The sequence below is a fragment of the Vombatus ursinus genome, unplaced genomic scaffold (assembly GCF_900497805.2).
Source record: "Vombatus ursinus unplaced genomic scaffold, bare-nosed wombat genome assembly UNPS02014168.1, whole genome shotgun sequence".
Classification (NCBI taxonomy): domain Eukaryota; kingdom Metazoa; phylum Chordata; class Mammalia; order Diprotodontia; family Vombatidae; genus Vombatus; species Vombatus ursinus.
The window spans coordinates 2,613,639-2,627,107 of record NW_020953946.1 but is presented as its reverse complement, the minus strand read 5'-3'; the positions used below and the strand labels follow the sequence as shown (position 1 = coordinate 2,627,107).

The 13,469-nt window shown below is 37.2% G+C and overlaps 1 protein-coding gene across 6 annotated transcripts in view; it reads left to right on the top strand.

Moving 5' to 3' along the window:
• Positions 1-13,084, top strand: part of JADE3 (jade family PHD finger 3) — a 187,936-nt gene extending 174,852 nt beyond the window's left edge. For all 6 annotated transcript variants that reach the window (XM_027859476.1, XM_027859472.1, XM_027859475.1 and 3 more), the window contains 3 exons: positions 2,882-3,355; positions 6,976-7,093; positions 9,750-13,084. In XM_027859476.1, coding sequence (XP_027715277.1) covers positions 2,882-3,355; positions 6,976-7,093; positions 9,750-10,663 — 1,506 coding nt within the window. In that variant the 3' untranslated portion in view covers positions 10,664-13,084. The remainder of the gene's footprint in view (positions 1-2,881; positions 3,356-6,975; positions 7,094-9,749) is intronic.
• The last annotated feature ends 385 nt before the right edge of the window (positions 13,085-13,469 follow it).

Here is a 13,469-nt window from a genome sequence, read left to right as displayed (position 1 = left end):
ATACTTTTTTTTAGCTAGCCCTGAACCACAAAATATATAATCACAAAGATCATTTATAAATCTGCTTAGTAAAAGTTCTAATCATTTGCCTACAAATGTAATTTGGATGTAGAATCAGTAGAATGTAAGCTTCTTAAGGCCGGGGGGGTTTTTGTTTCTGTTTTTGTATCGTCGGTAAGATTCTACTTTTTTAAAATCAATTATCAATTTTGTTTTATTTCAAAATTTTATAGATGGTTTTTGTTCAATGTCACAATCATTTCCCAATACTCACTACATTGAATCTTTCCTTGTAGCAGAGAAAAAAAGTTAAGCAAAACAGCTTCTTTTTAAAATGTTTTATTTATTTTATTTTTAATTTATGGAATAAAAAAGCATTTCCATAACATAGTATAATTTTTAAAAAAATGATTGCACATGAAACTGCAAACCTATTATGTACAACTTGCTATTCCTTTTAAGTATGTAATAAAGTTATCATGTAAATTTTTTTCCCTTTTTTGCCCTCCTTCCCTCTCCTCACCCCCTGCCCTAGAGATGGCATTCTCTACATACTTGCATTTATCAGTTCTTCCTCTGGATACAGATAGCATCTTCCTTCATATGTCCTTTGTAGTTAAGGGCTGGGGAGACAACATGAAAATATTATGTACAAACAAGATATATACAAGATAAAAATTGAGATAATCAATAGAGGGAAAGCACTAGGGGAATTGAGAAAGACTTCCTGTAGAAGGTGGAATTTTAGCTGAAAATTGAAGAATGCCAGAGAGGCCAAGAGGTGGAAATGAAGAGGGAGAGAATTCCAGGTATGGGAGTAACAAGTGAAAATGCCATGAGTCAAGAGTGTCTTATGTTTAAAACAGCAAGGAGATCAGCATCACTGGATCACAGTGTACATGGGAATGAATAAGGTATAAACAGACTGGCAGGGTAGAAGAGACCAGGTTATGAAAGGCCTTGAGTACCAGACGACTTTATATTTGATCCTAGAAGTGATAGGGAGCCAGCACCTTGCACCTAGTAGGACTGAAAAAATGGTTTTTTAATTAATCTTGTATGTAACTGTTTAGGGCTACAGTATTCACCATTGTATATTTGCTATCAGGCGACAGCATAGTACAATGGAAAGGAAAGAGCATTGGTTTTGGAGTCAGAGGAAATCATTATCTGGTTTCAGATCCAAGCTCTGTTCCTTACTACCCTAGGTGACCTTGGGCAAGTCACTTAATCTCTCATCTGTAAAATGAAGAGTTTGGATAAGCAGACTAACTGGCCTCTAAGATCTCTTCCAGCTCTAAATACATGGTCCTGTGATAGATTGGAGAGTTATTTTGCATTTGTAGCTCTGCTTAGTACTGCTCTTTAGAGCTCAGCTATCAATAGAATTGAGGGCAATAGATAGAGTTCCTAGATGGAACCCAATTCAACAATTACTAAGAGCTAGGTGGTGAGGTGAATAGAGTGCAGAGGCTAGTCAGGAAGACTCATTTTCCTGACTTTAAATCTGGCCTCAGACACTTACTGTGTGAGCCTGGGCAAGTTACATAACCTTGTTTGCCTCAGTTTCCTCATCTGTAAAATGAGCTGGAGAAGGAAATAGCAAACCACTCTAGTACCTTTGCCAAGAAAACCCCAAATGGGGTCACAAAGAGTCACACGACCGAAAATTATCAACAACAACATCAGTAGAATTGATTTAATTAAGCTTGTCTACTTGGAAGTGTTTGAAGTTTGTGTTCAGGTTTTTCAGGTAGTGGATTTCTGATTTTTGAACTCTTAACTAGTTACTAAAGAGAAAGAGCAAGGGACCCAAAATGTAACCATAAAATCTATTAGTGTCCAAGGTCATGTACCTTGTTAACCTTTGATAACATGCACCTTTGATAGCCTTTTAGTCATCAAAGTTCTAGGGTAAAAGTAACAATAAAATGATCTCTATTTATATATACAATATTTCAGAATGAAAAGATCTGTTCATTTCAACTCTGATTCCCCTACCATGTTTTCCCAAAACATTAACTTTTTTTCTTCCATTCTCTCCCCCCCCCAAAAAATCAGTCATGAAAACACATGTTTATCTTCCTGAAATAAAATAAGTAACAAACAATAGTAATCTTAGACATTGTGAAATCATTTTGAAAAAGTATTTACTTTAAACTGCTACCTTGGAAATGATACAGTGGAAAGAGCATTGGATTTGAAGTCAAGGGACCTGGGTTCACCTTTACTGCCATCCTATCTGTGTGACCTTGGGAAAGCCTTCCTCGACTTCAGTTTTCTCATCTGTAGGTTGAGGGGTTCAGACTAGATGACCTCTGAGATTCCTTCTAGACCTAAATCTATGATTCTGTGATCCTGTGCTTTTAGAGAACAATGAAACAATTCCTGGCACATTTTAGTTATATTTGTGTAGTGGCAGTAACACTGGGCAAGGAATCCAATGGTCTGGGTTTGAAGAGTGATAGCTACTTAAATAGATACATGATTTCAGGGAGATCACAGTCTCTCTGAGCCTCAGTTTCCTTTTCTGTGAAGTGACACTCGCATGGATAGATAACAAATATTGTTTTAAAAACCCAAACATAAAATAAGCTATAACTACTAATTATCTTTTCCAACCTTTTAAAGCCATAATCTGCTTTGGTGATCCCAATGGGACTGGTATTTTGTTTTCTCAGGGGATTGGTTTGATTACTTCCCTAGGTCCTGTTAAAGCTTGTGTTGTCAATGCATGGTTTTAGATGAGCTTTGTGTTAATAGAATCTCTCCCTTCTTGGAAGCCTTTAGGTTTTGTTTGGTTTTGTTTTGGTTTTTGACACTTGTGTATTTTCCTTTCCCCCTGGCTGATGCTGAGTTTTATTTTGTTTTCTTCCTTCAGTGCTCTGTAAAAAGCTGTATCACAGCCTTTCATGTCACCTGTGCATTTGAGCATAGCCTGGAGATGAAGACTATCCTTGATGATGGGGATGAAGTCAAATTCAAGTCATACTGCCTCAAGCATAGCAAAAATAAGCAGAGCTCTTTGACTGATGCTAGGGATCATTCCCACAGCACCGGTGAGCAGAACCAGATCGAAAGTGAGAAAACCAGTCTGCGGGCCCAGAAATTAAGAGAGCTAGAAGAGGAATTCTACTCCCTGGTAAAAGTAGAGGACGTTGCTGCAGAACTTGGCCTCCCTAAACTTGCTGTGGACTTCATCTACAATTACTGGAAATTAAAACGAAAAAGTAATTTTAATAAGCCATTATTTCCTCCTAAGGAGGATGAAGAAAATGGCCTAGTGCAGCCAAAAGAAGATAGCATTCATACCCGCATGAGAATGTTTATGCATCTGAGACAGGATCTCGAGAGGGTAAGTAAGAAGGAAACTGTATACCCAGCTCAATAGAAAACAAGACTGTTCTTGTTAAAATTGTTTGTAATATTGCCTTTTTTTGGGCATTATTATAACCTTCTTATTTCCCTGAAACTGCAAAAAGTAGCTTATCAGTGTTTGGGTTTGGGCAAGTAGTAAAAAAAAAAAAATTCATAGTTAAATAATAATAACCATCATCATCATCATCATCATAGCTATCATCTCTATAATGCCTTAAGGTTTACAGATTGCTTTACAAATATTATTTATTGTTATTAATTATAATATAAATTAATTATAACTAAATATCATTACATTGTGGTTATATATTACAATGTGATATAATATACATCATTCTATATTCTATTATACATATGTGATAATATAATATGATAATAATGATGATAAAAATAATAATAACTAACATTTATATAGTGCTTACCATGTGCCAGGCTAAGCACTTTACAAATTTTATTTCATTTGATCCTCACAGCAACCCTGGAAGGTAGGGACTGTTATATCCTTATTTTTTACAGATGAGGAAACAGAGGCAGGCAGAGGGTTAAATATCTTTCCCAGGATCACATAGCTAGTAAGTGTCTGAACTTGGATTTGAACTTAAATCTTCATAAGCAAAGTTCAGCACTCTTTCTGCTGTACCACATAACTTCCTGAACAGAAGATAACTATATTTATGTCAAACCTGTAGGCATATTTTTTTTTTTATGGTTTTTTTTTTTTACCATTATAGCCAAGATCAGTCAGAAAAGTCATATAAGGTGTCTCAAAGCTTAACACTGTGCCAAGACTTTTGGGACACCCTGAATTACCCAGCTTTTCTTTTTTTCCTCTCCATGCTGGTATTTGTTGAACCTTTGACACCAAGATTTCAGGCCGGGGTTGAGGGCTGAGGTGGTCTTTTTAGTTTTTGTTTTGTTTTATGTTTTAACTAAGAAGGAAGAACTCCCATTGACTGTATTTAAGATCAATCAATCAAGAATTAATTAAGTACCTACTAGGTGCAGGGCCCTGAACTGTGTGCCAAGATAACCCACCTTCCAGATTCTTCACCTAATCCAGCCTAGTTACCTAAACTTCTGAAATTCTCTCAGGGTCAGTTAACTAAACACTCACCCATTTAGCCAGCATCACCCTTTCAGACCAACAGTGGGTTCAGCTTAGTAAATTACTTTTCTAATGTTCGGTTTATGATTTGGGAAAACAATACCTGGTGCCTTTCTGGTGCTTCTTGAACTTGAAAATGAAATTCTGAGATAGTTTTGCCTAAGATATTGTCAAGTTAAGTTTTGCCTTACTCACTACTCAGTAAAGGTAAACTAATTATCATAACCAAAAGATTGAAGTAGGTAAAAGAGGTTGAATGTGTGGAGTTATAAAATGGGGGGTAGGGGTAGGGATAGACTTGACAATTTGCTAATCTGATCAGATGTCAGTAATTCTCTATAAAGCTGCTGGTTTATCCCTGAATATAATAACAAAAAGTAACCCTAGGGGAAAATATACTGCTCATAACTAATTTGATAGTTTATCTAGACTTCTGAGAAGCACAACTATAAAGTTTTTAATGCAATCCTCCCAAGTGCCTTACTCCTTGGGAGCAAATTAGAACATCCATGGGAATTTTTTTTAAAAAAGTCTTGTCAATTTAAAATTTTTAATTAATTTCTTGAAGATACGGACAACTGTCTTTCATCTTACCTTCTTCTGTAAATTGACTTCCTTTACTCTCCCCCCCAAGGAGGGTGGGACTGACAGTAGGTAAATCTACTTTACTTTAGGGAAGAAGGTACACTGAATTATGGGTTCCCATAGGTTCAGAGAGAAAAACTTGGGCATATGCCAATTTACAACTGCTTTAGCAAGTCCTGCAGAGGGACAACCGAGACCTTCTTGCCAAGTGCTATAAGCTACAACTTAACATATTCTCTGTTCTGTTTCATCCTGACATAGCTACATCTTTGTGAAAAATTTTAAGTTGGGTTTCAACTACAGTAATAATTTATTGGGTGTGAGAGGTTATGCCTGAGAGAAGTCAGCAAAATACTGGTTTCCACATTTCCAAAACTTGTCTCAGGCTCTGGAGATCCGTCACCTAATCCAGCCTGGTCACCTAAATCTAGGGGATCCTCTCTTGCTCACTCAGGAGGCCATGGTAGGACGGCACTCAGTACTTAACCAGCTGTGATTTTTTCAAGCTATTAGCAATCTCAACTTATTAAATTACATTTATGCAAAAAGGTGTTAGATAATTTCCCTAATGTCCTAAAAAGGACTGTAATTCTCAGACTGAGTCAGACTCATTCCATGAAAATTTTTTGTGGGAGTTTTATGATGAACATAATTTGTGCATGACTGATGCTAGCAGAGGTCACAGTGGGAAGAACCTTTCTCTTTTCTTTCTAACAGACTTTTTTATACCATTTCTCCTGCCTCACTAATCTAACACTTCTTTACACTCAGTCTGGTCCAAGTGCTGTTGAGTTAGATTTTAGGTTAAAAGTTTTAAAAGGAAGGCAACGATTTTAAACCTTTACTTCGTATTAATTATATCTTCTGTGGACATTTTTTACATACGTGTCTCTGTGTGTGTATATACATGCACATATACATATATATATACACATGAGAATGATACTGAAGTGCCTCCACTTAAGTTCTGATCCAAGTTAGGGGATGCTAGCAAATGTTTAACAACCAACTTTTGGGGAATGGAATGTATACAAAACACACATTTAAGTTTAATCTGCATTATTAACATTTTCTCCATTACTTTCTTAAGTCGAGCCAATCACTAAAACAATAAATCAAGCTGTGATTTGTAGCCTTTGCTGATTTTTGAGTTGTAAATGTAAACCCTGAAATTTTAACAATCAGCTCTTGCAAAGTGATTTGAGCTAGGTCCAGCATACTTCTGTGTGTAGTTGACCCTAGGTCTCAAAGGTTGTGTCAGTGGAGTGCAAGTTCACTAGGTCCTTCTAAGCTGGAAAGGCTTTGAATTCAGACAGGTGATGTGTACAAGTTTGTCATCCAAGGAGCAGCCGAACTAAGAGAGATTCATTGCCAGAAAGTTGGGCACCAGGTGATAAATGTTTTCAGACACAAATTCATAGCTACTAAGACTTTGTTGCTGTTGTACTGATTGAGTGAATGAATGAATAGATGAAAAAGCATTAAGTGCTGACTTTGTGCTAAAGCACTGGGGATGTAAATAGTCAGATAAACCGTACTTTCCAGGAGCTTACACTCCTAATGGGGGAGATAAGACATTCAAAATTAAGTTCTGCTTGTTACCAGGTGGATCTCTGTCGGTGAAAGGGAATTACCTTGAAAAATTGAAGTGAAATAATATGCTAAGGTAAATAAAAGTTCAGAGAAGGGATATTTCTGGAGCATTTCTAATGATTCATGTATGAAATTCCTAATGTCTTTTTGTGTTGTTTCCATATGATTCTATTATGTATGTATTTTACTAGCTAGTTCTTATGTTGTGCCCTCCCCCCCCCCCCCCCCCCCCGTTATATTTGTTGTAATCCCAAGTGCTAGAAATGCTTCACACAAATTAAACCTTGCCTGTTGGGGGGTGGTTGGGCTTCTAGGTCAGAAACCTCTGCTACATGGTCAGCAGGAGAGAGAAGCTGAAACTGTCCCACAGCAAAGTTCATGAACAGATCTTCAATTTTCAAGTCCAACTTGCTAACCAGGAAATTGCTACAGGTAACCACTGACTAGTATTATGATTGGGTCAGTCTCTGATGAGGAAACTCCCTTTACCAATGCTAATCAGCTCATATACTGCATTTGAAAGTCTTAGAGAGTTTCCTGGGACATGAAGATGTCCAAAGTCACCCAGAGAGCTTGTCAGAGGCAGGACTTCCTCTTTATGAGACCAACTTTCTTTCCACTACTCCATACTACCTCTCAGCATGTTGTTGTAATTATTTGGACACTTTACCTAAGGATCTGAAAGAATTCTTGTAGGATTTAGAGCTGGATGGATCAGGAATTGAAGAGTTTCTATAGTTGGGGAACACACCTCTGTGTTGCCAGGGATTCATCAAAGTGTTTTGTTTTTTTTTTGCCTCTTGTCCCTGGACTTTCTCTGATTATGGTGTGGCAGCAGCCGGGGGTAGTAGAGCTTGCTCAGGCTCTCTGGCTTGGACAAGGCATTTGGTGGCACCTAGCAAAGCTTGGGGAGTTCAGAGGCAGAGGCAGAATTAGCAGTAACATTTCTGTGGTAGATTCTAATTACTGGTGATAACAATATTTGTCCTACATTTCTCAGGAGATTACTGTAAGAATCAAGTGAGTGTTTTGAGAAATACACATTCCTATACAAATAGAGAGAATTGTTTGTTGATGTTATTCTGTATTTCACTATACTCAGAATAGTTATATAGAGAAAGTAAAGTTATAAGTTACAAGGAATAACTGAGGCATAGATTGCCTGATACAGCCAAGAATGAAACCTATCGCCTGTAACCGAAAGGCATAATGACTCCTTTCTGTCTGCCTATATGTACCCATCCCAGAATTTTCACATTTAGTCAGGAAGTGGTAATTCCAGGATTGATAATAGCATCAAATTCACAAAACCAGGATAGCTAATACTAAATAAAAATAGTTCCCCCTCAATCTATCTTATCCTACAAGAAAATGGGGGGGAAGGGGATAAGAGAGCAGGGGGATGATAAAGGGGAGGGCAGATTGGGGGAGGGGGTAAGCAGAAGCAAACAGCTCTGAGGAGGGACAGGGTTAAAAGAGAGAATAGAATAAATGGGGGGTGGGATAGGATGAAGGGAAATATAGTTAGTTTTCCACAACATGACTACTATGGAAGTGTTTTGCATGACTACATATATATAACCTGTATCAAGTTGCTTGCCTTCTCAATAAAGGTGGGTGAGGAGGGAGAAAGGGAGAAAATTTGGAACCCAAAGTTTTAAAAACAAATGTTAAAAATTGTTTTCTCATGCAACTGGGAAATAAGATATACAGGCAGTGGGGTATAAAAATTTATCCTGCCCTACAGGAAAATAGAAGGGAAAGGGGATAAGAGAAGCAGGGGGAGATAGAAGGGAGGGCAGATTAGGGGAAGAAGTATTCAGAATGCATGCCGTCTTGGGATGGGGGGAGGGAGGAGAAGAGAGAAAATTTGGAACTCAAAATCTTATGGAAGTGAATGTTAAAAACTACAAATTTAATAAAAAAAAAGAAGAAGAAATAGTTCTCCCTCTAAAATAATGAAAATATTTGTAATATTTTGGGTTTGGTTTGACTTTATGGGAAATTTGTCTTAATCATCTAAAATCATCAAGCATTTATAGTAGGATTCATTAGGGCATGAAGCAAAGTAGATGACCCTAGGTCTCAAAGGTTGTGTCAGTGGAGTGCAAGTTCACTAGGTCCTTCTAAGCTAGAAAGGCTTCGAGTTCAGACAGGTGATGGTATACAAGTCTGTCATCCAAAGAACAGCCTGATTAAGAGAGGTTCATTGCCAGAAGGTTGGGCACCAGGTGATAAATGTTTTCAGACACAAAACTCATTGCTACTAAGGCTTTGTTGCTGTTGTACTGATTGAGTGAATGAATGGGTGAAAAAGCATTTATTAAGTGTTGACTTTGCGCTAAAGCACTGGTGATGCACATAGGAAAAGTCAGACAGCCTCTACTTTCCAGGAGCTTACACTCCTAATGTGGGAGAGAAGACATTAAAAATTAAGTTCTGCTTGCCACCAGGTGGATCTCTGTCAATGAAAGGGTATTACCTTGAAGAATTGAAGTGAAATAATATGCTAAAGTGCATAAAAGTTCAGGGAAGGGAGATTTCTGGCTTTGTTTGTTTGTTTTGTTTTTGTGAGGCAGTGGGGTTAGGTGACTTGCCCAGAGTCACACAGCTAGCGAGTGTTATGTGTCTGAGACATGGGTTTGAACTCAGGTCCTCCTAACTCCCAGGCCTATGCTCTATCCACTGTGCCACCTAGCTGCCCCTGATCTCTGGATCATTTCTGATGATTTGTGTATGAAATTCTTAATGTCTTTTTGGGTGAGTCTCCATCTTAAGAGTGCTTTTCTTGATTTCATTTTCAAAATAGAATAGAAAGGGAAATATGAGAGGAAGGAGAGAGGAGGAAGGAGGTCTGTGTGTTTGTGTATGTATATAATTACTGAGAATTGAGAGTTGGAAGCTAAATCAGTAATCATTGGTCTAATCCATCTACCACTATCACAAGCCATCTCTTCTGAAGATGTGTCCTTTCTAAAAAAAAAATTGGTGTTCTTTAATACTTGTATTGATGAACTTGCTCTGCTATGAAGATATCAATTGTTAATGTAAATTGCCTACTAAATTGAATCTTTTTCTTTTACTTTAGGACATCCTCTGACAAGTGCACTAGAAAACACATTGTTTTACCCACCTCCAAGAATAACCTTAAAGTTAAAAATGCCTAAATCAACACTGGGAGATTCCAAAAACAACTCAATGAAAGCCAGTAACAGACCTCTCTCACTTGATGAAAATAGCAACTCAGCCCCAAATTACAATAAAAAAAGTATGCAGATTCCCCAGGAGACATTTGAAATGAGAATGAAATCCTATTCCAGGTATTCCCATGACAGCAGGAGCAATGGGCTGCTAGCCAGTCTCAGCCACTCTAGGAACGAAGCAAAAGATTCTGGTCTAGCTCAGCCTTCTGAGTTCCATCGTGGGCAGTCTCTCGGTAAGCCTTTGGCCCTTCAAGCTGCACTGCAGGGACAGTCTTCCATTGGAAATGGGAAAATACAACAGAACTCTAGGTTTTCAAAGTCCAATGGCTTGATGGGCAACAGCAGATCAGGGGATGTCACACAAAGAGACAATTCTAGTCAGACTCCCTATGAACAAGAGCCTGTACTTTCCACTCACTTGTCTAGTCAGAGCAGCTTTAGAAAATCTTCCATTGAACATTTCAGTAGGTCCTTTAAAGAGGCAACCAATAGTTTGGTGAGGACCACAGAAGACCTCAGATGCTGTGAAAAGTCAACTAGAAGACTTAACACCAAGGAACGTTTATGGAGTAAGCAGACTCTTGAGTATCAAACAGGAGGAGCACCATATCAGGAAAATGATGGGTATTGCCCCGATTTGGAACTTAGTGACTCTGAAGCGGAAAGTGATGAGAATAAAGAACAAATCAGGATAAGAAGAAACAGCTCAGACAGGGAAAGCCCTTCCAAGGAGTTTGGAAGAGATTGTCGCAGCAGAAATAAGACAAATATGGTTTCCCACAGTTCAGTGCAAAGGTGATTAGAAACTTGAAAGGCTATATCAACATTTATATAATCCCAGTGTATTGGTGCAAACTTAGACACCAAAGGATTCTAAAATATGATGCCTATGTTAGGAGAAAATGCAATGAAAAGGGTGAAATAATTGTTCAACAGTGAATTGGCCAGCAGTTTTAAAAAGACTTACAAACCCAGCTTCTGCAAGGACATATAGGAGTCTACAGATTTTTAACTGTTTTTAGTTCTATTATAGGGAATGTGTGTGTGTGTGTGTGTGTGTATGTATGTGATATATGTGTATGCATGCATGAGAGAGACCATGGAATAGCTGAGCATGTAGTAGGTGCTCAAAAAATACTTTTGGTTGATTTTTTACTTCAGGAACCTATTTTCATTATGCCAGGTTCTCAGCAAGACTTATTGTTAGCAATAAGTAATTGAAGTGCCGGGTTGCCACTGGTAGCCATAGGAATTAGGAGCCCTTGCTTGTTAAGGGATTGCAGGAGGGTATGTTTTGCAGACACTACAACTACATTCCTATTGCTGCTACAGCACCTAACTAGTAGTACCTAACTGAGGTCCTGCTCTTCCGCCAGTTTCTAATTCTATGGAAATCTGTAAACTGTCTTAAGAGTAGAGACCAAGAGAACAACAGTATGGATGCTGCCAAACTCACTGACCTCTATATAAGCCCCTTTCTTTACCCCCTTGCAAAAAGGTTGTGTTTCTCTTCATAGTACCTTGCTTTATTCTGTAAATATTACCCCTCTAGGACTTTAATTTTTGGTGCCTGTATATAGGAATGCTTGTTTGGGGAATGCACTTGTAAATATGTTACCCGGCTAACAAGTACAAATGGCTAATTTGTGGATAGTGTTTACAAAAGTAGAGGTACTACTTTAAAGGAAAATGCTCTGATGTTTAAATTGAGGCAATCATGGAGGAGGACGCCAGGGCCCTCCCTCAAATGAGACCTTCTCTCCCTCGGGGCTATTTATACCTGGTATTTAAAAATAATAATAATAATAATAATAATAATAAGCTTGACTAAATTCATTTTGTCTGACGGTTTTGTGTGTTTGCTTTTATTTTGAAGCACATTTTTATTGCCAAACAGAATTTGCAAGCATATGTTGAACACATATGGACATATTAAGCTGCTTATCAAATTTGGATTGGAAGCAATATCCCAAACTAAAAACCCTTCATTTTCTTTTGAGAAGTAGCAGGCTTCCTGATCCCAAACCCTTCCACCTCACACTTTTTATTGCTGGGGATAATCATGGTATTTGTCCCTTTTCCAACAGGAAAAACGTTGCATACCTAATTTAAAAGGCGCCATAGCTGACAATAAATGCCAGCTCTGGTATTTTTCATAGCCTTAATTTAGTATTCTCTTGCTTCTAGTTTGGGAAAGCACAATAGTAATGATCAATAAATATTTTTTCAAAGGCCATGTGTTTATTTTTAAAGACAAATTTAAAATTTCATTTTAAATTTTATTTCCATTGTGGTGGTGGAAGTTCAGGGCCAGTTCTCTTGAGAAATGAGGTATATTTGGCAGCTTTGCATCATCCTTCTATTTGATTTTGCATCCTTACAACTGTTTCTTTTCAGGTTTTTTTTTAAATTTATCATTATACATATATATATACATATATATATATATATATATACACACATATATATATATAAAATTCTGTACTTTGCCTTTGTTGAATTAAATCTTCAAAATATTTCCTGCATGTGGGTGCATGTGCCCATGTGTAAATATGCAGTAGAGCATTTTAAGTTTCATATATTTTATTTTAATGGAAAATGCTTTGTGTTCTTAAGCCATGGGTCATTCAGAATGAATAAGTTAATTTCCCCCTTATTTGTACTCTAAGTATCCTGAGATTTTCTTTCAGTTTTCATTAGCTATTTATTAGTATGATACCATAACGGTAGCACTGCCTTGAGATAACTTTACTTAAGAGGTCAGCCGAGCAGCCATGTTGTTTCATGCCTTTCAGATAGGAGTGTGTGGGAGAAAACAACAACTAACACAGAAATGGTGCTTCAGCCAAATTCCAGATATTTTACCATTTTGGGGATGGTGACTAAAGTATTTCCAGTCAGGGAAATAGTTTTGATATTTTTTACAGGATTTTACTAGGTAAATGAAGGAGCCTTTGGTTGTATAGCTCTCAAGTGTTGTCCCCAAAGTGTATTTGCTAGTTTTTACTGTATGTGTTTGGTGGTTAATTGTTGTTTGAAGTATTACCTCTTAACCTTATTTGTTAATTTTTTTGTTTGCATTTTGTTTTTTATATATATGTATATATATACATATATATATATACATGTATATATATTCAATTTTCCAAGATAAACTCAGTCTTTTTCAAATGTCCCCTTTTTACAAATACTTTTTCATTAAATTATGAAACTGCTAACAGACTTTCTTTCATGGTGATTTATTCAGAATTTTGTCTTTCCGAATTACTTGATTATTTAACAAATGCAATAGACATTGGAATTGTATTGTATTTTCTTTTTCCTTTCAAAAATGTTCTGTTTCTTCAAAAAAAAAAAAAAACCTAATGTGGTTTGAGTTTTGAAAAAGAGCCGATTCAGATTATAATGAATCAAGAAAAACAATTCCTAGAAACTGGGCCAACCACAGAGAATATTCTGATGACCTCCACCCCTCCATAATTCTGGCAAGAGAACCGCCTTAGGAATTCTCAGGTTATTCCAGTTGTATAGTGACTGTCTATTTCTAAAGGAACGAGGATGCTACAAGCACTAAAGAGTATGATTTTTCCAAAAATATTCACTGT